At 40.3% G+C, this 27190-nt stretch overlaps 1 protein-coding gene across 2 annotated transcripts in view; it reads left to right on the top strand.

Annotated features, from left to right (window-relative positions):
- Window positions 1-322: 322 nt before the first annotated feature.
- Window positions 323-27190, top strand: part of csrnp3 (cysteine and serine rich nuclear protein 3) — a 155266-nt gene continuing 128398 nt past the window's right edge. The window contains exons 1-2 of one of the 2 annotated variants that reach the window (XM_062969213.1): window positions 323-496; window positions 22328-22495. In XM_062969213.1, coding sequence (XP_062825283.1) covers window positions 22351-22495 — 145 coding nt within the window. In that variant the 5' untranslated portion in view covers window positions 323-496; window positions 22328-22350. Of the gene's footprint in view, window positions 497-22327; window positions 22496-27190 lie in introns of those variants that run through there. The other variant, XM_062969217.1, reaches the window with a different exon arrangement.

The following is a 27190-nucleotide window of genomic DNA, read 5'->3' as shown; positions in this document are numbered from 1 at the left end:
AGCTTTCCTGACTTCTCATTATGTGGCCAAAGTACTTCATCTTTGCCTGGAACAAGTATATGTTTGTGATTAGTATTGTAATAGTAGATTATTGCTTTGCTATTTTATGCCTGCCTCATTTCCGGTGGCGAAAGGGAAACATGATTGTTCTTTATATAGAAAATAATCCTAACTGTTAATTTTAAAAAGAAGGCTTGGTTGGCCTGATTGCACAATCCAGAAATCAGACCCTTTCCCATATTTTGCCTAGCATGTTTTGCTTTGAAGCTGCTGCCTCTCTGCCTGCTTCCCTACCCACTCCCCCTCCTTCTTGTTGTTTGCACAGAACTTGAAAGAAAGGAGGCAGCAGAGGCAGCAAGGAAGCGAGAACGAATTCCTGGGGATACCAGGATGTCTTGTCTCCGATTGGCTGACCACCATTGAACGGCTGATGGAGGACGGAGCAAGTCTTTCCTTCTGCCTTGATGGACCTGCACTAACAGCATCCCAATTGCAGGTAATTGATATGCGGGAAGTCCAGGGAGGCAGATAAGGCAAAGAGGTCCCATTCCTGGCCAACATCCCAGAATGTTTTCTGTGCTTTGAAAATGCTGCTGTGTGCATTTGGTATAACCCGTCCGATGCTTAATACTAATGGCAGTCAGACAATTTGCTACTAACATCTCTTTTGGTCCATATATAGCGGATGGGTATGTGTGTATGCATGCAAACACTTTGGCAACTTTTGGGTGAGATGACTCGCCAGGCAGTCATAAATTAAGTTGAAATATTTGGAGCACAGTATCCCAGTGCAAAGCAAAGCTAGATTGTAAAGATCGTGGCAGCAGCAAAAAAGACAGCACTGGGAAAGCAAAGCAGGATTCCTTAGGCCTAGGACAATGATGGGCAACCTTTTGCGCTTGGTGTGTCAAAATTCACCAAAAAAATCTAGCATGACTTAGGTAGTGTGTCACTTCGAGAAAAAAAACATAATTTCTCAATATGTATAGTTTAAATAACAAAAATGTATAATTGTTAATATATAAATCAAAAACTATTTACTACCATTATTTCCATGTACAACAATCTATGGTACCTCTTGCAGTTTCCACGCTGATTTCTCTCTATTCTAGTTTCAATGTAGTCATGAATAATATAATATTAATATAATAGTAATAATATGATAATATACTACAATAATAATAGAATAATAATAGAATGATATAATGATAATGTAATGTGCATAATTCCCATGGAGTAAACAACAAAACCACTGGACCAAATCACACCGAATTTGGCCACAAAAGACATAGTCATCCAATCAATCTGCATGCAGCAGAGTATCAGCAAAAATGGCTAGGCATGTCAGTGCTGACACGCGTGTCATAGGTTGGCCATCTCTGGCCTAGGACAAATTAAGACTTCAGATGATGTATCTTTCCAAGTAAATATGGTCTCTTTATTTAGACTGTTAACACAAAAATGCACTACTGAAAAAATATTTTACTGGTTGGTACCTTTAATGAATTTTAGAGTGTTGTTCATTTTTAAATATTACTTCTCCACATAATATGAAAAACAAGATATTAAATAATTTGACATAAAGTCTGAAATTAGTATTAGTTAGAAAACAAAGATTTAGCACCAATATTCTAGTGTCATAAACTATCAACAGAAAATTCACTCATGCAAAGGCTACAGTGAATTGCTTCAGCTCTTTAGCCTTCATTATTGCATAGGGACTAGAACTCCATCTACACCGTCATATAATGCAGTTTGAAACTGCGGTATATGTTTAGTGTAGACTCATATAATGCAGTTCAACATTTTAGCCCTCCCCGCCAAAGAGTACTGGTGTCTCACAAATTACAACATTCCTTAATGAGTTTATAAAGGTAAAAGGTTTTCCCCGATGGGGGTTGGTGCTCATCTCCATTTCTAAGTCGAAGAGCCGGTGTTGTCCGTAGACACCTCCAAGGTCATGTGGCCGGCATGACTGCATGGAGCGCCCTTACCTTCCCGCCGGAGCGGTACCTATTGATCTACTCACATTTGCATGTTTTCGAACTGCTAGGTTGGCAGAAGCTGGAGCTAACAGCAGGAGCTAACTCCGCTCCCCGGATTTGAACCTGGGACCTTTCAGTCTGCAAGTTCAGCAACTCAGTGCTTTAACACACTGAGCCACCGGAGGCAATATAAATAAACAACATATTAAAAAAGACAGTTTTCCTCTGTATATCTTCCTTCAAGAGCCTATCCCAAACTTATCCCAGGCCAGCAGTCCTGATTTCTCCAGCTAAAATCCTTCAAGAGCCTATCCACAAACTTATCCCAGGCCAGCAGTCCTGATTTCTCCAGCTAAAATGAGTGGATTATCAGGAGTGGCAAAGAACTTGGAAAGCTTAGGCTGGATCTACACAACCATATAACTGCATTATATAGTCAGTCAGGGTGGTCGGCAAGAAGGCCTTACATTTATTATTTAATCTGTTATGTTTATTTATATCATGATCAGATCACCATGCTCAATATATCCCATATGCATGGGGGTATTGGGATAATGGTTGTCTTCCAAGGGTGGGGGTCCATAAGGGACTGTAGAGACCTGTTCTGTATCGATGTGGTTTTTCACAAAGGGAAATAGATTAGATGTGTATTCATAGATGCAGTCATTGTTAAATCCCTTTTCTACATTTCCTCCTTTTCTTTTTTTGCCAAACTGCTTTGAAGGGCTAATTCTTCCCCTCCTCTCACCATTGCTCCTTTTTAAATCTGTTTTAATCTGTTCTGTTTTACAATTAGTACTTTACCATTAGTAACAGGAAGGTAAACATTTAATTTGCAACTATGGTTTCTGAAAAGGACACTTCTAGTAAATCCTATTATATGGGCGGGGGGTGGGGGAGCAGATTTATCACAGGGAATATACATTCTCCTTAACATCAGTTTGATTCATAGGGTGTAATTCAGTCATCTGTCAAAGCTTTCACAAGTGCAGACTGAAAGCATTTCCCTCTGGAGATGAGAAATTTTTCTTCCTCCTATTTTAAAAATGGTTGTAAAACTTGCTTTTTTTGGTTTGGCTTTTGAAATAACAGTAATGGAACTGTTTATTATTTATTCTGTTACTTAAGAGGTTTTTCTGTTATTGTTTTATATTTTTTTAATGTTGTAAGCCTTTTTGACTTTTAGATTAAAAGTGCAGCGTATAAATAAAGGTCCCAGATTCAAATCCCAGGAGCGGCTTGAGCGCCTGCTGTTAGGGGAGGTAACGGTGCTCCATGCAGTCATGCCAGTGGCCACATGACCTTGGAGGTGTCTACGGACAATGCCGGCTCTTTGGCTTAGAAATGGAGATGAGCACCAACCCCCCAGAGTGTGAGTAGATCAATAGGTACTGCTCCAGTGGGAAGGTAACATTGGCGCTCCATGCAGTCATGCCAGTGGCCACATGACATTGGAGATGTCTATGGACAATGGTGGGTCTTTGGCTTAGAAATGGAGTCGGAGCCAGCTCCTGCCAACCTAGCAGTTCGAAAACATGCAAATGTGAGTAGATCAATAGATACCGCTCCGGCGGGAAGGTATGGGCGCTCCATGCAGTCATGCTGGCCACATGGAGGTGTCTACGGACAACGCCGGCTCTTCGGCTTAGAAATGGAGATGAGCACCAACCCCCAGAGTCAGACACGAGTGGACTTAACGTCAGGGGAAACTTTTACCTTTATCTTATAAATACTTAAAATGAATGAAAATATTCTGAATGATTACTGTTTTCAAACCCATTAATACAAAGGCTCAGGCAGACAAATGTCTTTTCTGAAGCTTCTGGTGTTGACTTTGGGTTATTAAACTGAACCCACCAAGATGAAATCTGGGAGTTCTACTGTTGCTGTTGTTCTTAAATTTATTTATGCCACGCTTTATCTCCCCAAAGGGGACACAAAATGGCTTGACATAAAAACATTAATATACAATTTAAAATATACAAATATGCAACCATTAAAACAGAATTAAACACAAACAGCAGTAAAAATAAATTCAGTTAAAATCACAGAATACTAGAAGTTGAAGAGACCACATGGGCCATCTAGTCCAACCCCGTGCTATGCAGTAAAAGCACAATCAAAGTACAATAGTCTCACTTATCCAACACTCGCTTATCCAACGTTCTGGATTATCCAATGCATTTTTGTAGTCAATGTTTTCAAAACATCGTAATATTTTGGTGCTAAATTCGTAACTACAGTAATTACTTCATAGCATTACTGCATATTGAACTACTTTTTCTGTCAAATTTGTAGTATAGCATGATGTTTTGGTTCTTAATTTGTAAAATCATAACCTAATTTGATGTTTAATAGGCTTTTCCTTAATCTCTCCTTATTATCCAACATATTCACTTATCCAACATTCTGCCGGCCCGTTTATGTTGGATAAGTGAGACTCTACTGTACCCCCAACAGATGGTCATCCAGCCTCTGTCTGATGGAAGAAGCTTCCATCAGACTCCGAGGCAAAGAGTTCCACTGTTGAATCACTCCTACGGTCAGGAAGTTCTTTCTAATGTTCAGGTAGAATCTCTTTTCCTGTAATTCGACCCATTGCTCCTAGTCCTAGTTTCAAGAGCAACAAAAAAAAAAAAAAACCTGCTCTCACTTCTTTATGGCACCCTTTCACATATAGTATTTATAAATGGCTATCATGTCTCCTCCCAACTTTTTCTTCTCCAGGATAAGCATAACTAACTCTTTAAGGCGCTACTCAGAGGGATTCATGGTTTCCAGACCTTTCATTATTTTAGTCGCCGTCCTCTGGACACTTTCCACCTTGTCAATATTTCGTTTGAGTAATGGTGCCCAGAACTAGACACAGTATTCTAGATTAAGTCTAACCAAAGCAGAATAGACTTCACCTGGAATACTTTGTCCAAATCCGTCAACTGTGAACCATCAACTTTGACATAAATGTCCACTCTCCCTCTTGGCCACATCATCTGCCAGGCTCAGGAAAGGCCTTTCATTGGAAATCCATGTCAAATATATGTTCATTTTAACAGATGAACATCCCCTCCCCTGTCTAAGCTTCACAACACACACACACACACACACACACACACTCGTCCTACTTTGCCTTTAATTTACTCTGTGGTGTCCCAATATGAAAGCCAGTGCGGCGTGGCGATTTGAATGTGGTATAATGTTTTGTCAGATTCAGACAACATGCAAATGTGAGTAGATCAATAGGTACCGCTCCGGCGGGAAGGTAAGGGCGCTCCATGCAGTCATGCCGGCCACATGACCTTGGAGGTGTCTACGGACAACGCTGGCTCTTCGGCTTAGAAATAGAGATCAGCACCAACCCCCAGAGTTGGTCACGACTGGACTTAACATCAGGGGAAAATCTTTACCTTTAAGGCTTGAATTGCTGGTAAACTATGGAAACCCACTGGATGGATTTGGGCAAGTTATATTTTGAGGAAGGCAATGGCAAGCCTCCTCTTGCTGCTGTCAAGTTCTAGTTGGTTCTCACCCAGTACCCAGGGCAGAGTTCAGTTAAACAAATACAAGTTGAGTCAAGGCCAGATTTACTTAAATGGAGAACTAAAACCTTGAGTCTTTCAAAAGTCTAACAAAAACACAAATACAGCACACAACTGGGGTAACACATAACAAGATCAACCATTCCAATAAACACCAAAGGTTAGTCTGCAATGCCTTTCATGTTCCTTGATTCGTGTTTGGGCAATGCTGCTGCGTTTAGTGGTCCGTATGTAGACTTGTCCATAGCTGCATGGTATACGGTAGACTCCTGCGGAGGTGAGAGGATCCCTCTTGTCCTTCGCTGAATGTAGCATTTGTTGATTTTTCTTAGTAGGTCTGTAGATAGTTTGTAGGTTGTGTTTCTTCATCAGCTTCCCCATGTAGTCAGTGGTTCCCTTGATGTATGGTAAGAACACCTTTCCTCTGGTTGGATCGTTGTCTTTACTCTCATGGCTTGTTCTTGGCCTTGCAGCTTTCTGATGTCTGTGATGGAGTATCCATTGGCCTGTAGAGCTCAGTTTTCGTGGTTTAGTTCACCTTGGAGGAGGTGGGGTTCGCAGATTCTTTTTGCACAGTCTGCCAGGGCTTTGATTATGCTTCTTATTTCAACTTGGGTAATGGTTGGAGTTTTTATTAAGATATCTATCTGTGTAGGTTTTCCCTAAACTGTGTGGCCTAATTGTTGATTGGGTTTGCGGATGACTAGAACATCTACAGGAAAGGAGATTCCACCTGAACATCAGGAAGAACTTCCTGACTATGAGAGCTGTTTGGCAGTGGGGGACTCTCCCCTGGACTGTGGTAGAGGCTCCTTCTTTGGAGGCTTTTAAGCAGAGGCTAGATGGCCATCTGTCGGGGGTGCTTTGAATGTGATTTCCTGCTTCTTGGCAGGGGGTTGGATTGGATGGCCCATGAGGTCTCGTCCAACTCTACTATTCTATGATTCTATGATTCTATCTAGAAATGGCAGTTTTCCTTTGTTTTTCCATGGTGAATTGGATGTTTGGGTGGATGCTGTTGAGGTGGTCCAGGAACTTGTTGAGTTCTTCTTCTCCAAAAGTATTACTAAGCCAGTTCAGGAGCAAGAAAAAAAGAGTAGCCAAGGTTCCAGTCCGAAAAACTGATGCCAAAACATTACCTAGGATCTTATCAAATGGGCAGGTGTAAAGCAGGAGACAGCAAGGAAAATTGTGGGGTAGTACTGTCAGGATCTGTTCCCTTCTATCAGGATCTGTCCTCTGCTTTCCCAAATAGTTTTCTCATCTGTCCCCACTTCCTCTTCAGCTTCTTTTCTGTTCTTCAATGGGGAGGCAGGTATACACCCTCTGAGCTCTGCTGTTGACATGGAGCCCCATGGAGTTCTGCTGGAAGTAGCCCTATATCATGTTAGGGGCTCAGTAGGACTCTGTGCCAGCTGTGGAGATAAGCGAGGAAAATACTCTTCTCTCGCTGCATCTGCTGAGGTCCTTAGAATAATGATTCAGAATTCAAGAGTACAAACTGTAATCAGAGTTCCAGAATCAAGCCAGACCCTGTATAAGTCCATAAGGGGCCGGGCTGTGTGGTAGGCTGGTGAGCAGCCTGCTGCAATAAATCACTTTGACCATGAGGTCATGAGTTCGAGGCCAGCCCACGGCGGGGTGAGCACCCGTCAATTAAAAATATAAAAAAATAGCCCCTGCTCGTTGCTGGCCTAGCAACCCGAAAGATAGTTGCATCTGTCAAGTAGGAAATAAGGTACCACTTATAAAAAAGTGGGGAGGCAAATTTAACTAATTTACCACGGAATGAGGAAGTGCCGTCAGAGTGGATGATGAAGCAGCTGCTCCCCCCTGTGGCCAGAACTGAACATCCCCTCAGGAGAAGGCTAAATTGCCTCTGCGTCTGACTGTCTCTGTCTCGGTTCTATGTGTATATGGGCATTGAATGTTTGCCCTATATGTATATAATATGATCCGCCCTGAGTCTCCTTCAGGGTGAGAAGGGCAGCATATAAATACTGTAAATAAATAAATAATGAATAAATAAGTCACAGCCAGGCAGGAAGTCCAAGATTCAGCTTCAAGGGTTCAGAGAACAAGGTCCATGACAAGTGGCAGAGTCCAAAATAGGATTGTAGGACCAAGGTTAGGATAAAAAAAATTCTAATCCGGGGTAACAGCCAAGGTCCAAGATATGAGTACAAACTTTATCTGTTACTGAAGAACTTTCTCTTCCAGACCCCTTATTTATCCCAGCTGCTGTTCATTTCTTAAAGCCTGTACAGATCATCACAGAAGCCTGTGATGCATACCTCTGGAGGGGAAGGTCAGCTTGACCCCTTTCAAGAAGCTGAGTCAAATGAACTCCTTCTAAGCACTCAGTAGCATCCAAGCCACACCAGACAAACTGCTGATCATTTTGGAGAGAAAGGTCAGATTGTCCCTTTCAAACAGCCTGATTAGATCCAGGATGAGCGTGGGGGAAAGTTGAGCGCATGCACATGCACAGCTGGGGGAAGGGACACCCACCTGGTTGGGGACACAAGCCAAGCAGCAAAGTTTGGTAGGGAAGGACTTTCCAAACTCTTTTATCACTATGAGAAGTGCCTAGATGTGATGTCTCAGGTACCTTTGGGTTTTTTTCCCAAGTCAGCAAGATTCAATTCCTTTTCAGATGCCTACTGTTGACATTTCCATGCCAGAGCCAATTAAGGATGCCCTTGAGACAGTGCAGCCTCTCCCGGGTTCTCCGGATGGTTTACTGTTTGATCGAAGGGCTTTTATGAAAACAGACCATTCTCAGAAGCAAAGTTTACAACGAAGCACCAGATTAGCGGAGCGAGGTGATTATGGCTATCCCAGTTCTCTTGGGAAGAATTAGGGAGGCAGGCACCTGGTGAGATGTCTTTGGCGGACCAGTTTTCTTGGGAAGAATTGGGGAGTCCAGCACCTGCTCTGGGGAGCTTATGAACTTCCATAAAAGGTTTGCACTGAAAACCTTCAGCTCGGTGTCAACTTAACTTCTGACTGGGAAGCATCGTTGTCTCTTGTTCCTGATTTCCAAGCAGCCTGACGATGCGCTTACTCTGGAGTAGACAGAGTGTTGGTTTACCTTCTTGCCAAGTTGGGACTGCATTTCAGCTCCTGAACATCTAGTTTTGCCTTGCCCTGAAATCCTGATTTGGACATTTAGTCTAAAGGACTCTTCTTGCTCCCTGCTTTTTTCCCCACTCAAAACTCAGACGGAGTTAGAGTGTATTTCAGTTTCCGGATTTTGAACTCTAATACTGGACATAAGACTTTATCTTATTGGACTAAATTTGATCTTTTCTGGAAGGTCAATTGCTACTTTTACTTTGCTGCATATTTCCATTTGGAACTTTATTTGCTTTAATAAAGATAGTATATTGTTATTCGCTGCTGTGTTGGTTCCCAGTGTTCGCGCCGTCCAGGAGTGTTGAACTAGATTTCATTGGGGTCTATGTTAAGAAGTGGTATTTGGGTCTGGCTTTCAACTGCATATAGTAAATGTTTTCGCTTATACTTTGTTTATTTTTAATTCCAAAACGTAATCTACTTTCTGGATAGCCCTCGTATAAAGTCTAATTATAGTTTAATGAAGTGTCCCAAAATAAAAACATAAAATAACCCCTCCTTGCAAAAGTAGCCATGGGGTAAGGGGTCTGGCCTTTTACATAGAACTTAATGTAAGGTTCTGGCCTGCATTAATCTGGCTTTGCTTCTTCCCAGCAGTTCCTGGTCAATCAACTGAACTGTTCTGCAGGGCTGGCCTAGTTGCAATTAAGAATGGGTTGCGTGGGAGTCACTGTACAGTGGACTGTGCCCAGTAGCTCCAGTAATCAAGAGAAATTGGTAGAAACAGATCTCAGTTCCACACACATTTCAATTATTCAGTTTCCTTGGAAACCTTCTGCCGCAGATGGATTTGCCTTTCCGCGGCTAAAAATATCTATGTAGCCCCTCTTGGAACAACAAAGAACCGAGAAATACAGAATGGGTGACTGCATACAGCACTACCACACGAATTTCTTAAGTTCTCTTAAGAGCCAAAGTAGACGGTGTGAACTGCGGACCTGTAATTTCTTATCCCACGTTACCTTTCAGTGTTGTTGGCAAGCTTTCATCAGGCTTGCAGAATGGAGATAAGCTTACTAGGTTTGGCTGCAACTCCTAAGGGGAGGCAAGGGGGGGATGTGGTTGTGTGGGAGGGTGATAGATAAAAGCTTCCAAAGAAAATAGCTGGTAGCTGGCAAGTGCAAAAAATACATTGGAAAATGTAGAAAAAAATACATTAGAGAATGTAGGGAAGTGTAGAAAAACACATTAGAGAATGCACCCCTCCTTTCCTTCATTTCAGCATGAGCGAAATGAGTGCTCTCTCTCTCAATCTCTCTCTCTCTCTCTCTGCAAATTTGGTCTAGGCAAAGGATGCCAATCTTCTCTTCTCTGCTCGTGGGTTATTTTAGGTTTGCTGCTTTAATTTGCACAAAAATTAGTCCTGCATTTGCTGCATTTGGGAAGAGGCTTTGACATTTACATTTCACCATATTTAGGGCTTGTAATGTCTACACTCAAGAAAAAATTATAATTGGAACTGCATTTTCCCAGTTTGCAGTGACCCCTTAACACCATGCATATCATACACATCATGGTGAGGTTGTGTTGTCAAAAGCTTTCATAGCCGGAATCACTGGGTTGCTGTGCGTTTTCCAGGCTGTATAGCCATGTTCCAGAAGCATTCTTTCCTGACATTTCTCCCATATCTATAGCAGGCATCCTCAGATGTTGTGAGATTTCCCTAATTTTTTTTTTCATGTCAGGAGCAACTTGAGAAACTGCAAGTCGCTTCTGGTGTGAGAGAATAGGCTGTCTGCAAGGACACTGCCCAGGGGACGCCCGGATGTTTTGATGTTTTTATCATCCTTGTGGGAGGCTTCTCTCATGTCCTTGCATGGAGCTGGAGCTAATAGAGGGAGCTCATCCACGCTCTCCCCGGGTGGGATTCGAACCTGGCAGCTTTCAGGTCAGCAACCCAACCTTCAAGTCTGTTAGGGAGCAGTTCTCATTGCCAATCTTTTGCATTTTGTTTGGCTACATTGCCATGGACAGTCCAATTTTTTCTGTCATGCATGCAAATCAACATATTTCCTGTTAAACAGAGGTATTCTAATATTTATTTATTATTATTTATTTGCTGCATTTATATGCCGCCCTTCTCACCCCAAAGGGGACTCAGAGCAGCTTACAAATTAAATTTACATATAATATTATTAGCATAGTACAATACTGGTAATAAATTACTATATTGTACTGTATCAATATATTGTAATATTATTCGTAATATTACATGTAAAATATAATATAAAAATATTATTATATTGTATTATTAGTATTATATCGTATTACAATATAATATTATGAATATTATATGTATATGCAATATGTTATAATTATTATATATTATTGTACATTATATTGTATATTGTGTATATATATGTGTGTGTGTGTGTGTACACACACATATATAAAGGTAAGGTAAAGGTTTTCCCCTGACATTAAGTCCAGTCATTTCTGACTCTGGGGGTTGGTGCTCATCTCCATTTCTAAGCCGAAGAGCCGGCGTTGTCCATAGACACCTCCAAGGTCATGTGGCCAGCATGACTGCATGGAGCGCCGTTACCTTCCCGCTGGAGCCGTTACCTTCCCGCTGCCTTGATATTCTGGGATATAGGGCTGTGTGGAAGGGCCCTCCATAGTGTCACCATAGGTTTGCAATGTACTTCAGTGAAAAACCCACCTGCCCATCTCTTTAATGGAACATGGTAAAAGCAAATATTTTTAGAAAAAACTTGGGCACCATTTTTAACTTTTTTACTGTGGGGATGGAAATTTTCAACTGTTTTGCTTTTGCATGGGAAGATCTATAATTTCTGTAGTTTTATCTCCACTGCAGGATAATATAAACATTTCCATGCAGTTTTTATCCAGTACTAGATACATAGGCTCTTTAATACTAAACATGTTTTTTGTGGGAAACCATCTTTTTCCCACAAAAAATATGAGCCCCCAGCGGCGCAGCGAGTTAAACCACTGAGCTGCTGAACTTGCTGACTGAAAGGTTGGCAGTTCGAGTCTGGGTAGTGGGGTGTCTGACTCTGGGGGTTGGTGCTCATCTCTATTTCTAAGTCGAAGAGCCAGCATTGTCCGTAGAAACCTCCAAGGCCATGTGGCCAGCATGACTGCATGGAGCACTGTTACCTTCCCGCCAGAGCGATACCTATTGATCTACTCACATTTTCATGTTTTCGAACTGCTAGGATGGCAGAAGCTGGGGCTAACAGAAGGAGCTCACCCCACTCCCTGGGTTTGAACCACGGACCTTTCGGTCTGCAAATTCAGCAGCTCAGCGGTTTCACCCGCTGTGCCACCGGGGGCAAACGCATATATTGGATGTAATCTAGAAGAAATCACTAACAGGTCACCAGACTGTTTTTAGTTCCAAAACATTCTTATCCACAAAACACAATTTTCACACTTGTTTCCAGAAGCATGGAATATTTTATTTTATTTTTGCATGAAAAGCATGGATTTGTGCAGAACCCACCATTTATTTTCACACACCCTTTCATGTATATTGAGAAATAGTTTACTGCTCAAAATCTATTTTTATCAAACTCTGTTTTCATCTTCTGATGAAATGTATTAAGTATGTGTTTTATTTTACTTTATTGTAACTATCCGGGCTTGGCCCCATGTTAGCTGCCCCAAGTCCCTTCGGGGAGATGGAGGTGGGTTACATAATTAAAGTTGTTGTTATTATTATTATTTATTTATTTATTACAGTGTTCCCTCACTACTTCATGGTTCGCTTTTTGCGGATTTGCTGTTTTGAGGTTTTTAAATAAACTCTAAAAGAATATTATAAATCATAAAAATTCCAATTTACAACCTAAGGAAGGGAGGAAAGAGAAGCAGAAGGGAAAGAAAAGGAGCCCAAGCGGCAATGGGAAGAGAAAGAGGTGATTTATCAACACACGATTGGTTGATAAAAACTTAAAATAGTGTATAACGACTAAAATAATGTATAAATATATAGCGTCCCTACTTCGCAGATTTTCATTTATTGCGGGTGGTCCTGGAACCTAACCCCAGCAATGAGGGATCACTGTATTATTATTATTAAAAGAAAACGTGTGCCTGCACCGTTTCTGAATTTCCCAATATGTAAATATCAGGCAAACAATTGTAACATTCTCATAACATATATTATTATTATTATTATTATTATTATTATTATTATTATTATTATTATTATTATTATTGGATGAGCTTCCTGAGTGGCAAGACATTCATCTTCTGCCTGGGAAGTAAGTACTAATACTAATACTATTATTATTATTAATAATAATAATTCTTGCTATCTGGTATTATAGTTATCTTTAATAATTGTCACATGGAAAATTGGAGAGGGCTTCTGTACCTTTAATGGCTGCATTGAAGTGGAAATTTCAGTGAAATTACCGGAAATTACCTCTTCTACACAACTACTAAAGGTACAGGAACCATTCCTCTAGTTTTTACTCTGGCAAATCTAATATTCAGAGTTAGCCACCTTGAACACACACACACACACACACACAAGATTGAGATAGCTTTTTAAAGGAGTAAATATATTAAAATGTGAAGAATTAACAGAATCTCAGTTGCTGATGGGGGTATTGTATTTACATCTCATTTATGAGCTTTCCAAATTTGTCTGCTTGGCCAAGGGAGGAAAAAGAGTGCTGAACAGTATCGTCATACAGTATTGCTCTTTTAACACTGAAATATTACTAGGAATTGAACCAGGCTTAGAGCGAATCAGATATTGAGGCATAAATTCAATTTCCAGTCTCAACCAGAGTTCAAGTGAATTGAATTAAATTGAATATGTGAAACTAATATAAGGATTGACTTTCCCGGTGGGTCTCCTTAAGATGTGACTGGCAACAAGATTTAGGCCAGAATTTTCCATGAATTGCATTACAAAGCCTACTTGTACATTTCACATGGATGAAGTCCTTACAACTGATTTCAGAATGTGCATTTTGAAGGTGGTCATATGTTTGGCATTGTTTTGTTTTTCAAAAAATAGGTAGTTAAAATGAGTGTGATAGTAAAAAAATTGTACTAGTATATTTTCAATATACAAAACTGATATTTTCCAAATCACCCATGGCACATTATTTTTAATTGATAGATATCCAAACTGCTGCTGCTTTTGTCCTGTCAATTGTATTAAGAAAGTTATTTAATTTTCAATGAATCATTTTAATGCAAATAACATTTTGTTTTTATGCAAATGCTGCTGAGTAATAACTGCAGATAATTATTTGTTCTGTTTCCCTGCCAGACTTTTTCAGAGTACGTCATTTCTCTCTATTTGGCAAAAGTGAATGAAAACCAATATTTTTACATTCATGGACAAGTTTTTTTTAAAGGAAAACATATTTAAATGATTCCATAATAAATAAATATAGACAAATAAAAATAAGAATTCTTCCTCTATTTTGCCACAGCTTCCTGTTGAAACATTTAGAATTCCAGTGAGAATGCTTTTTGTGTGTTTGCCGTCAACTAATATCCAAAAAGGCATTGCTGTAAGATACTACCCCTTTACACATCTTGATAATGTGTTTGCTTTTGATTAACTGAAATAACTGCTCTGAGTACTTCTTTCTTGGTAAAGCAGCATATTGATGTCATATATCAGAAAAGATATATCATGTTTCATCCTGTATTTTTAAAGTATTCCAAATGAATATATCACATCTCCTTGAAGAAAATATTATCTATTCTATAGCAACAGATGAAAAAGAAAGATATTTTAACTTCAATTTTTTTCAGTCCTATCCACAAGGACTTGATAATGTTAAAAGACTAGAATTGAATAGCATTATCCCTTTTACTATTTTTTTGTGTCAGGAGCAACCTGAGTTGCTTCTGGAGTGAGAGAATTGGCCGTCTGCAAGGACGTTGCCCAGGGGATGCCCAGATGTTTTTTTGATGTTTTACCATCCTTGTTGGGAGGCTTCTCTCATGTCCCCACATGGAGCTGGAGCTGATAGAGGGAGCTCATCCACCCTCTCCCCGGGTGGGATTCAAACCTGGCAGCTTTCAGGTTAGCAACCCAACCTTCAAGTCACAAGGCTTTAACTCTCTCTGCCACTGGGAGCTCCCTTTTACTATAAGACACACATATGATAGAGGCAGAGCTGAAATACTCTGAAGCTTCCCGGATACAATTTAGGAGCGCCCCAAAACAGTGCTGCTGTCCTGACAGCTGTTTCAGTGATCAGCACATTGACACCAGTCTCCTGTCCTCATGGTGGCTGTGGCCCCATCTGCTCTGCCATATAATGAAGTTTGAAAGTGCATTATATGGCCAGTTGCATTGCATTATATGAGTCTACATTGCCATATAATGCAGTCTGAAAGTGCATCACATGGCAGTCTAGATGAGGCCTGCTACTGCCACTGTCTTGCCAGCCTAAAGTAGCTAAAGGCAGAGCCATGCTTGCAATGTCATTTCACATAGGTTACAATGGGGTGTCCAGCTATACTATCACCAGAAGCAATTTCTAGCAAGAATAAATCCCAAACTGTGAATATTCTCATCAGCCAGGGCTTCTTGTCAGGGTTTGTCAACACTCAAAATGTGTTTTCCAACTACGAGGGTTATCCGCAAAGTAGATTACGTTTTGGAATTAAAAATGAACAAAGTATAAGAGAAAACATTTATCATATGCAGTTGAAAGCCACACCCAAATACCACATCTCACGTAGTCGCCATTCAAATCTAGGCACTTACCATAGCGATTAATGAGCTTTGCAAATCCTTCCCCACTAAATTCTGCCACTTACATCCTCAACCAGCCTGTCAGCACTTCCCACAGCTGCGCAGTGTCGCCAAAATGCTGCATTGCCAGCCATGCCCCATTGTTGAAAACAAGTGGTTGAGGACGCAAGTGGCAGAATTTAGTGGGGAAGGAGTTGCAAAGCTCATTCATCGCTATGGTAAGTGCCAGAAAAATCAGTTCAATACATGGTAATGCTATGTAGTAATTACTGTATTTACAAATTTAGCACCAAAACATCGCAGTGTATTGAAAACATTGACTACAAAAACATTGACTACTAAAAGGCAAACTGCATTGGACAATACAGAACGTTGGATAAGCGGAGTGTGGATAAGCGAGACTCTACTGTATTATTGAATACAGAGCAATTATGGATCTGTAATTCTGTTTTTTGTCACTCCCAAATTTATCAAATTTTAAACATATCTGTTAGTTTCTGTTCCCCTGGTTTCTTATTTCTGCAATATTAAATATGTTTCATCTCAAGTTTTCAAAATTTTGTGTGGAGATTCATATGCATTTGTGGGCACATTTCTCCTAATCCTTGTATTTTTTTTTCTAGAGAATGTTGCCAAATACAGTGTTCCCTCACTACTTCGTGGTTCACTTTTCGCAGATTCACTGTTTTGCGGTTTTTCAATAAACTCTAAAAGACTATTATAAATCTTAAAAAATTACAATTTACAGCCTAAGGAAGGGAGGAAGGAGAAGCCAAAGGGAGAGAAAAAGAGCCCAAGCGGCAACAGGTGGAGAAGGAGGCGATTGATCAACACAGGATTGGTTGATAAAGACTTAAAATAGTGTATAACTACTAAAACAATGTATAAATATTAAAATAAATATAGTGTCCCTACTTCGTGGATTTTCACTTATTGCGGGTGGTCCTGGAACCTAACCCCCGCGATAAGTGAGGGAACACTGTACGCACATTTTGCAAGCATTTTTTTAAAAAAGGTATTATTTTTAACATAATTTTCATTGATACATGCATTCATTTTAGGCATATTTTTAAAACTGAAGAACTATTGCATTTGGTGATGAGACCACTGAATATTGACGGGTGGATTAGTTTGAGAGTGAAGAAGCAGAACCAATTGCATTACTATGTTTATCAAATGGATTTATCCCTCATGTTGTCTCTAGATTTCTAATTTGCCGTGAATCAAGAAAGAGTTGTATAGGAAGGGCTGGTTTCATTTTTCCTCCTTTTTCTTTTTTTTTTACTTTTACTACAATCTCTTCCTGGAGAATCCAGGTAGCTTGATTGATCTTATCTATACCTTATCAGCAGAATAGTAATAATTTGGAAAGTCATAGCTAGCAATATCTCATCTATTTTTGAGATATCGTTCCCTTAGTTTTGCGTATTAGCATCTATTTGCTATTGGGGTTCCATTAAATTTCAGCCCTTTTGTTTTGAAATTGCTGTTGCTTGATTGTCATTCCCAAATTTAATGCTTCAAAAAAAAACACAAAAAAAACAAAACAATGGAAGACATTGTTTTTAAGAGACACATTATGTAGGAGGATAAGAAAATATGCTGAACACGCTTCATCTCAAACCCTAGGGATCCCCAACCAACCTCGTCTTTCTCATTCTTTCTCTCTGTTTCTTTTTCACCTTTTTTAGTCCCTCCCTCCACATACATTTTACTCCTTGCAGTGACAGTTACAACTGCTGCATTAGATACAAGAACAACTCTGTGTGTTTCATTGCTTCTCTTGTTCAGACAAAGTGATGTGGTTTCTCCCCTCGCTGCCTCCAGTATAAACATGCAATTCTTTGTCTGCTGTCTCCATTAGCATTTCTGTCTTGCATCCATGCCGCACAATTATTTTTCTTGGGGAATGTGATGCCAGGAGACATCAGCTGGGTTATAATTAGCTCTGTGCCGGCAGCTCTCAAAAGCTATAGACAAAGTGCCACTCGGGAAGGTGCAAAACCATTTATTCCTGGACATTTGAAAACACCGAAGATGCAGCTACTCATGTATCATAGAATCGTAGACTTGGAAGAGATCCCAAGGGCCATCCAGTCCTACCCCCTGCCATGCAGGAATACACAACTGATGGATAGACTTTTAGCTTTTGCTTAAAAATTACCATATATACTCGAGTATAAGTCGACCCGAATATAAGCCGAGGCACCTAATTTTACAGGAGCCTCTGATGGCCTAGGGGATAAAAGCCTAGTGACTTGAAGGTTGGGTTGCTGACCTGAAAGCTGCCAGGTTCGAATCCCACCCGGGGAGAGCACAGATGAGCTCCCTCTATCAGCTCCAGCTCCATGCGGGGACATGAGAGAAGCCTCCCACAAGGATGGTAAAACATCAAAACATCTGGGCGTCCCCTGGGCAACGTCCTTGCAGACGGCCAGTTCTCTCACTCAAGAAGCAACTCCGGTTGCTCCTGACACGAAAAATAACCAAACTAATTTTACCACAAAAAAACTGGGAAAACATTGACTCCGGTATAAGCCGAGATACCAATAAAATTATATTAATTGAGGCATCAGTAGTTTAAATGTTTTTGAATCTTTACATCAAACTGTAATTTAAGATATGACTGTTACAACTCTGATTAAATCATTATTTTCATCTTCTTCAATGTAAATGTGCTTATGTATCCTTTTAATAATAATAGAGTGAAATAATAAATGTAGTAATAATAATAATAATAATAATAATAATAAATGCAGTAAAATAATAAATAGAGTAAAATAATAAATGTATTATTAATAAAAATAGAGTAAAATAAATGTAAAAGTAACAACAATAATAGAGTAAAATAATAAATGGGCCCCTGGTGGTGGCGCAGTGTGTTAAAACGCTGAGCTGCTGAACTTGAAGACCAAAAGGTCCCAGGTTCAAATCCGGGGAGCAGAGTGCGTGCCTGCTGTTAGCTCCAGCTTCTGCCAACCTAGCAGTTCGAAAACATGCCAATGTGAGTAGATCAATAGGTACTGCTGCGGTGGGAAGGTAACGGCGTTCCATGCAGTCATGCCGGCCACATGATCTTGGAGGTGTCTACGGACAACGCCGGCTCTTCGGCTGAGAAATGGAGATGAGCACCAACCCCCAGAGTCGGTCACGACTGGACTTAACGTCAGGGGAAAACCTTTACCTTTAGAAGGCTTAAGATGCTATAAGGTCTCTTTGCATGCTTACATTCCAGACTAAAACAGCTATGTATTGTTGAAGGCTTTCATGGCCAGAAACACTGGGTTGCTGTGAGTCTTTCGGGTTGTATGGCCATGTCCACGAAGCTTTCTCTCCTGACGTTTTGTCCACATCTGTGGCAAGCATCCTCAGAGGTTGTGAGGTCCCTCTGAGGATGCCTGCCACAGATGTGGACGAAATGTCAGGAGAGAAAGCTTCTGGAACATGGCCATACAGCCTAAAAGGCTCACAGAACCCCAGTAAAACAGCTATGTCTTTGAGATATCTTTTTTTAAAAAAAATAATAATATTAAAATAGAATGCAAGCAGTTCTAATCATATAAAGGTTACTAGCTGTGCCCGGCCACGCGTTGCTGTGGCGAAGTATGGTGGTATGGGAAATAAAGTATTGAGGAATTTGTGGTAGTTAAGATAAAGGGTAAAGGTTTTCCCCTGACATTAAGTCCATTATATATAAAAAAATTGCACAATATAAATGGGTTATATACTTGTGTGGAAGGGCCTTGAGTCTACACTGCCATATAATACAGTTAAAATCAGATAATTTCTATTTTATAGGCAGTGTGGAAGAGGCCTAAGTGAGGCCTAGCTCTGCCTGTCCCCTGGGCTGAGTGGGTTGCTAGGAGACCAAGTGGGCGGAGCTTAGCCTTCTAACTGGCAGCAATTGGATAAAAACAATTATTCCTCTCCCTCTAATTGGGACTTTATTTTTCTTTTCTTTTTGTTGTATGAACGTAGAGGCATGGATGAGGGGTTGTGCTGCCAAGTTTAGTGTTTCTGGGATGTGTAGTTTTGTTGTTTTGTCCTAGGCCGAAATTTCATTATCCTTTTATATATATACTAGCTGTGCCCGGCCACGTGTTGCTGTGGCGAAGTCTGGTGGTATGGGAAATAAAGTATTGAGGAATTGGTGGTAGTTAAGGTCAAGGGTAAAGGTTTTCCCCAGACATTAAGTCCAGTCGTGTCTTACTCTGGAGGTTGGTGCTCATCGCCATTTCTAAGCCGAAGAGCCAGCGTTGTCCGTAGACTCCTCCAAGGTCATGTGGGATGACTACATGGAGCGGCGTTACCTTACCGCCGGAGCAGTACCTATTGATGCACTCACATTTGCATGTTTTCGAACTTCTGGGTTGGCAGAAGCTGGAGCTAACAGTGGGGGCTCTCTCCGCTCCCCCAATTCAAACCTGTGGCCTTTCAGTCCAGAAGTTCAGCAGCTCAGTGCTTTGACACGCTGCGCCATCAGGGGATATTATTTCCTAAAGGTTGTGAATATACAATATTTCTGATTGGTTTTTTTTTGTTTGTTGGAGGCAAGTATGAATGCTGCAATTAGGAAAAATGATTAGGATGTAATGGCCTTGCAACTTTAAAGCCTGGCTGTTTCCTCCCTGAGTGAATTTTTTGTTGGGAGGTGTTAGCTGGCCCTGATTGTTTCCTGTCTGGAATTCCCTTGTTTTCAGAGTGGTGTTGTTTGCGATATTTTGTGCTTCTACTGTCTGTGGCCCTGAGAAAACAGGATTTGCCAGACTTTGATGATGGGAATACTTTGTTGGGAGGTGTTAGCTGGCCCTGATTGTTTCCTGTGTGGAATTCCCCTGTTTATTTACTGTCCTGGTTTTAGAGATTATATTGTTCTGCATTATTCTATCCCAGTAATTATTTCATATTAAAGAAGAATCTCACTTATCCAACATTCGCTTATACAATGTTCTGGATTATCCAACGCAGTCTGCCTTTTCATAATCAATGTTTTTGTAGTCAGTGTTTTAAATTCATTGTGATACTTTAGTGGTAAATTTGTAAATACAGTACAGTAGAGTCTCACTTATCCAACATAAACGGGCCGGCAGAACATTGGATAAGCGAATATGTTGGATAATGAGGAATTAAGGATAACCCTATTAAACATCAAATTAAGTTATGATTTTACAAATTAAGCACCAAAACATCATGTTAGACAACAAATTTGTCAGAAAAAGTAGTTCAGTACACAGTAATGCCATATAGTAATTACTGTATTTATGAATTTAGCACCAAAATATCACGATATATTGAAAGCATTGACTACAAAAATGCGTTGGATAATCCAGAACGTTGGATAAGCGAGTGTTGGATAAGTGAGACTCTACTGTAAATACTACATAGCATTACTGCGCATGGAACTACTTTTTCTGTCAAATTTGTTGTATAATATGATGTTTTGGTGCTTAATTTGTATAACGATTACCTAATTTGATGTTTAATTGGCTTTTCCTGAATCCCTTCTTATTATCCAACATATTCACTTATCCTGCCGGCCTGTTTACGTTGGATAAGTGAGACTCTACTGTATATTTCTAATCTTATATTATCTGCTTAGAACTGGATTATCTGAGGCCCCTTCTTCACAGCTGTATAAAATGCACACTGAAGTGGATTATATGGCAGTGTGGAGTCAAGATAATCCAGTTCAAAGCAGATAATATAAGATTCTAAATGGGTTATATAGCTGTGTGGAAGGGCCTTGAGTCTACACTGCCATATAATCCAGTGCAAATTAGATAATCTGTGGAAGAAGCCTAAGTGAGGCCTAAATCTGCCTGTCCCCTAACTGAAACCTGGCTGTCCCTTGGTTGCTAGGCAACCAAGTGGGCAGAGATTAGCCCTCTAAACTGGCAGCAATTGGATAAAAAAAATTATTCCTCTCCCTCTAATTAGGACTTTATTTTTCTTTTCTTTTTGTTGTATCAACCTTGAGGCGTGGATGATGGGTTGTGTTGTCAAATTTTGAGGTTGGGGGGCCTGTACTTTTGTTGTTTTGTGAATTGCCGTGATGCCATCACTCTTTTATATATATAGACTAGCTTTGCCCGGCCACGCGTTGCTGTGGCTTATGGGAATCCTTTGTTGGCCAGGTGGAATAGCAGTGAATAGCCTTGCAGTCTCAAAGCCTGGCTGTTTTCTGGAGTAGCTGGAGCTTTTTGTTTTATGAACGTAGAGGCATGGATGAGGGGTTGTGCTGCCAAGTTTGGTGTTTATGTGTAGTTTTGTTGTTTTGTCCTAGGCCGAAATGTCATTACCCTTTTATATATATAGATAGATTGCACTGTGTTATGATTATTATTGGTCTTTTCTTACTGCCTTTAGCATGGTGTGATTTCAGTTCTGAGTATTGTCCAGTTCTAGCTGGAGGTGCCAAGATCAGAAATGATGATTTTTGGCTCACAAAATGTTTTCACATTTCTGAAAAGGAGACAATATTCTTACTCTTGGAGCAATACTGATTTGAATTAGAATGGATTGTTAATTTCAAAGCTCCATGCACAGAGAGAGACTGGGGTTGGCAGAGTGAAAAACTGGAGAGGGCTCTTGGCTGTATAGAAGAAACAATTTCAGCAGGTTTGTTACCCGATTGTGTGACAAGCAAAAACCGCTGAGATCCCCTTTGCTGTACAACTGTTAAGTGTATAGGATCCGCCTCGAGTTCTCAATATGGCCATTCTACCTTATATACACCCTCTCATCCAAGGGAGTAGAATATCAGAATACGTTGAGCTTTGCTTTTTAATTCTCATTGACTGCTGTGAGAAGTACCAATTTCCCGGGAGTAGCAACAAGCAAATGTGTTTGTAACTCCTTCCCCCTTCCTCCCCCCAAACCTGCCTCTAGCAATGACTTTGGAGATCTTGATAGCATGGTCAGCGGTCAAATGTTTTCATGCTTCATTTCTCCCATTCCTCTGACAGGTACATGTGACAATGTGGAAGCTATGAGTAGAATTTTAATGAGGAAGTTTGAAGAAGTTGGCAGCTCCTCTCTCTTCTCCGTGTGGGAATCGGATGATGAAGTTTCAAGCGGCAAAAGCGCTGACGATGGTGATAGCGTCAATCTGTCCACTCCAGACCTTTTTCTTCGTAAGTACCAAAGTAGCAGATGCCAGGTTCTTTTGAGGCTAACGTTTGTGGCAACGTGTTCCTTTTGAAAAAGACTCACTTTGGAATACTTTCATCTGTTTAAATGCATCAGTAAAACCCTTATAGCACAAACATTGAGTCAGAGCTTTAAAGTACAGTACTTTAAAGTGAATCGTTTTCTGAGATTCAAGGGGAAAGCTTCATGAGAATTGTTATTGTGGGCTCCCCTCCCAGCATGGACTACAATAGTCTACGGGTGAGTCCCAAGTTACGAACAAGATCGGTTCTGTAAGTTTTTTCTTAAGTTGTATTTTTAATGTAAGTCAGAACAGTACATTTTTAAAATGTAACTCCAGACATATATCTTTTAGTTTTGGATAGCTTTGGGAAGAGTGGTGTTTGTTTTGCTGTCTGTGCTCCTATTCAGAATATTTCCCCTCACTTTGCATCTCAGTGATGATTGGATTTTGATAAAATTGGCTTGTTGTAGATTGGTAATAAAGCTTCATTGGAGACATCTTTTCCACATGATAACTCTTTCAGGAGGGAATTTCCCTTCCTAGGGGCAGATTTCTCTCACTTCCTGTTGTCTCATCTCTGTTCTTAGCTATGAGTCATATCTAAGTTAGATGTTTGTAACTCAGGAACTGCCTGTATATACTGTCGAATGCTTTCCCCCCCTTTTGAATAAGCATATTTGCTGTGTAAAGTTTTGTGAAACATCACTAATTATTATTAGTTATTTAATAGGAACTCATATTTATCTGATTTGCTTTGGTCTTAAAGATAGATGTAATAACTAGCTGTGCCCGGCCACACGTTGCTGTGGCAAAGTATGGTGGTATGGGAAATAAAGTATTGAGGTATTGGTGGTAGTTAAGGTAAAGGGTAAAGGTTTTCCCCTGACGGAGCTTAGCCTTCTAACTGGCAGCAATTGGATAAAAACAATTATTCCTCTCCCTCTAATTAGGACTTTATTTTTCTTTTCTTTTTGTTGTATGAACATAGAGGCATGGATGAGGGGTTGTGCTGCCAAGTTTAGTGTTTCTGGGATGTGTAGTTTTGTTGTTTTGTCCTAGGCCGAAATTTCATTACCCTTTTATATATATAGATGAACCAGTGTGGTGTAATGGTTTGAGTGTTGGGCTATGACTCTGGAGACCCGGCTTGAATCCCCGCTCAGTCATGGAAAGCACTGGGTGATCTTGGGCAAGTCACACACTTTCACAGCCTTAGGGAGCTTCCAGATAGTGCCAAAACTTGCACCTGAGAAAATAGGAGGGGCAAAGAGGAAAATCCCTCCTCCCATCTTCTCATGTGTCATTTCCTCGCACCAGGAGGACGTGAGAACCTTTATGGCTGTTGGGAATCATCCTGGACTACTCAAGTCTAGATGTAGTTAGATAGATGATAAAGTTAGATTGAGGGAATCCTTTCCCTGTTTCCAAAGCATGCCTAGATAGGCTTTACTGTGTTTCACTCTATCCTGTTTACATCACATCCTTTACTTTGAAGTTAGTAGAAATGTGAATCTTTAAGGACACAAACTTCCCATTGGTCAGAATGTCTTTTATGGCCCCAATAAACTGGACCATGAGGTTGGAACCATTTTGGTTCTCTCTTCCTCCTTTGTTCTTCAAGCTAACAACACGTCCTGCCATCTCTCCTGGCAAGATGTAACTATTTAGATGTTTGTTATTTTTCCTTTCTTATTTTTCCTTAGAAACCAGTCTAGAGTAGACTAGACAGCTCCCAAGCCTTTCTATCTACAATGGAGTTCTTTTTACCTGAATAAATACTTTTTGAACTTTTATTGAGACTCTGCAGTCCATTGCAATCCTAAATGGTCAAAGGCTTCTCTTTGTTCGCCCTGTGTAAGTAACTGCTGCATTTGAAAGCTTTGCTTTTGCTACTCTGCTGATTTTTGGTGGAATCTCCCCCAGAGAGGGTTAAATTGAGTCTAACCACTGAGAGATTACCACAACAATGGCAACCAAGTACCTTTTAAGTAACTTTTAGCGGCTACATTGGGGCTTGGGGGAAGGGATGGGTGCCATCCTGCTCCTCCAGGCATTTCAAAGCCCGAAGAAGCAATATGGCTGTGGAAATCACCCCTGGGATGTCCCAGTAGTGAGTCCCCACAAGCTCAATATCTTATTTGATCTGGGCCTTTCAGGAAGGCCCAGATCTAATCAGGTATCTAATTAATTCAGAACAAACAAAGGAAACCTTCGTTTGTTCTGAATTATTTCTTTTTTTACTAGAGGCATTATTTGGACACCTCCGGTAAAAACCGAGACAGGTCCTTCTTTTTAGGCTTGCATGGATGGGCCCTTTCTGAACAAATTTTGCCAAGAAAAAGCTTGAAGATTCGTCTTAAGGATGCCATAAAACAGAAACAACTTGAGGGAAAAAATATATAATGAAAATTTAAAAAACGGTTATTTCCCCCCTTCTCCACTACTTGCGTCCTCAAGGCAGCATTTTGGTGATGATGTGCAGCTGCAGAAAGGGGTGACAGGCTGCGGCAGAGTTTTGTGGGGAAGGAATTGTCAATTTCATTAATCGCTATGATAAGTGCCTAGATTTGAATGGCGACTATGTTGAGAAGTGGTATTTGGGTGCGGCTTTCAACTGCATATGGTAAATGTTTTCTCCTATACTTTGTTCATTTTAATTCCAAAACGTAATCTACTTTCTGGATAGCCCTCATAGCAATGAAAATAATTTTTATGGTTGGGGGTCACCACAAAATGAGGAACTGTATTAAAGGGTCGCGGCATTAGGAAGGTTGAGAACCATTGCTCTATATAGTGCTAATACTTGATTTATATATGAACAAAAGCTTACTGTGGCATTTAGAAGCTGATAGTATTAAAACTGGGGCATTCATGTCCCTGATATGAGGGGGAAAATAGGAAAATTATACTGCTGCATAGCACAGAGTCAAAAATGTTGATTGTAACAGCTACTGATATTTTCTATTTAATACTACAATGCTTTTAGATCTCGGGGACGACTTGGCTTTCCACTTAAATTCACCCAAGCATTTCCAACACAAAACCCTGGGCTACTGAGTGATTTCCCAGCAGATCCTCCCCATTATGCCACTGCTATGTCATGACTGGCTTTCCACTTTTTGCAGTTTCCATGACAACCATGATCTTTGATCTGCAAAGAATAATAATGCATCACTAAGAGGTATAAAACATTTTTGGAACATAAAGTGTGGTTCCCTCAAAGGAATAGATTGCAGACAGCAGGGCACTTATCATTAATCAGTACTATAATTGCCAGGACGCTGTATAAATATGAATTCCTGTTGATGGCAGACAGCAAACCACATCTACTAATTTTCCAGGCTCCGCAGAAAAAGTTGAAAGTACGGGAAGCCTTCTGACAATAGCAATATCATTAGCTGGCATTCAGCTACCGCTGCTTGCTACCACTAGGAACATTAATGAAAGAGTAGCATGAAGGAGACTTTTGGTAGAAAAACAAGATCTTAAGAAGCATTCAATTTCTAGGAGCAACAGAGAGATGTTGACAAGGGGTGTATGACCAGGATAGCAAAGGAAAGAGATGTGTTTGTATTTGGGATTTATTCTTACATGCTCAGAACCAGTTCTGCCCTTATGGGGTCCTCAGCATTGGATCTCCCTTTGCTTGTTTACGAGTGGTAGCAGTTCTCCGGTTCTTGTTATTGGGCAGCAATAGCAGTGCCAATGCAGGTAGTGCACTGAAGTGATACTTTGTTACTAGAGAAGTTAAACTAATTACTCTGAATGTCAAGGAGAAATTAAGACAGTGGATAGTAGTGGTGTGCATGTGTATGGAATCGCTGTTTGTTTGTTTAGTTTCATTCATTTTGTATCAGTTTTGTATTTGTTTTGTATTTTCCAAAAATTGGGTGCCTATACAAATAGAATTTTCATCTGGCTTACAAAAAATACGAACATTTTCGGACTATAGACTGCAATGGGAGGGCTTCCCCCCCCCCCCCCCGACTCGGTTTTTGGGCTAGAGGGGTGAAAATCCCCACACACAGAGAGCATTTTGACCCCTTTTAGCCCACCAACTTTTAAAACTTTTGGGTCTTCCCCAGAATACTATTGTTATTAATATTATTATTATTATTAACACCCATTAGTACACATCAGCTGTCATGGGGAAGCAGCCCTCTCTCAGACTCAGCTTAGAGTCCCAGAATAACTATTGTTATTAATATTAATATTCATATTAACACCCATTGGCACACATCAGCTGTCATGGGGAAGCAGCCCTCTCTCAGACTCAGCTTAGGGTCCCAGAATAACTATTGTTATTAATATTAATATTAATATTAACACCCATTGGTACACATCAGCTGTCATGGGGAAGCACTCCTCTCTCAGACTCAGCCTAGGGTCCCAGAATAACTATTGTTATTAATATTAATATTAATATTAACACCCATTGGTACACATCAGAGATCATGGGGAAGCACACCTCTCTCAGTCTCAGCTTAGGGTCCCAGAATAACTATTGTTATTAATATTAATATTATTATTAAAACCCATTAGTACATATCAGATGTCATGGGAAGCACTCCTCTCTCAGACTCAGCTTTGGATCTCAGAATAACTATTGTTATTAATATTAATATTAACATCCATTGGTATACATCAGATGTCATGGGAAAGCACTCCTCTCTCA

Source organism: Anolis carolinensis, chromosome 1 (genome assembly GCF_035594765.1).
Source record: "Anolis carolinensis isolate JA03-04 chromosome 1, rAnoCar3.1.pri, whole genome shotgun sequence".
In the NCBI taxonomy this organism is placed as follows: Eukaryota; Metazoa; Chordata; class Lepidosauria; order Squamata; family Dactyloidae; genus Anolis; species Anolis carolinensis.
The sequence above is the reverse complement of the archived record's forward strand: the minus strand, read 5'-3'. Positions and strand labels throughout refer to the sequence as shown.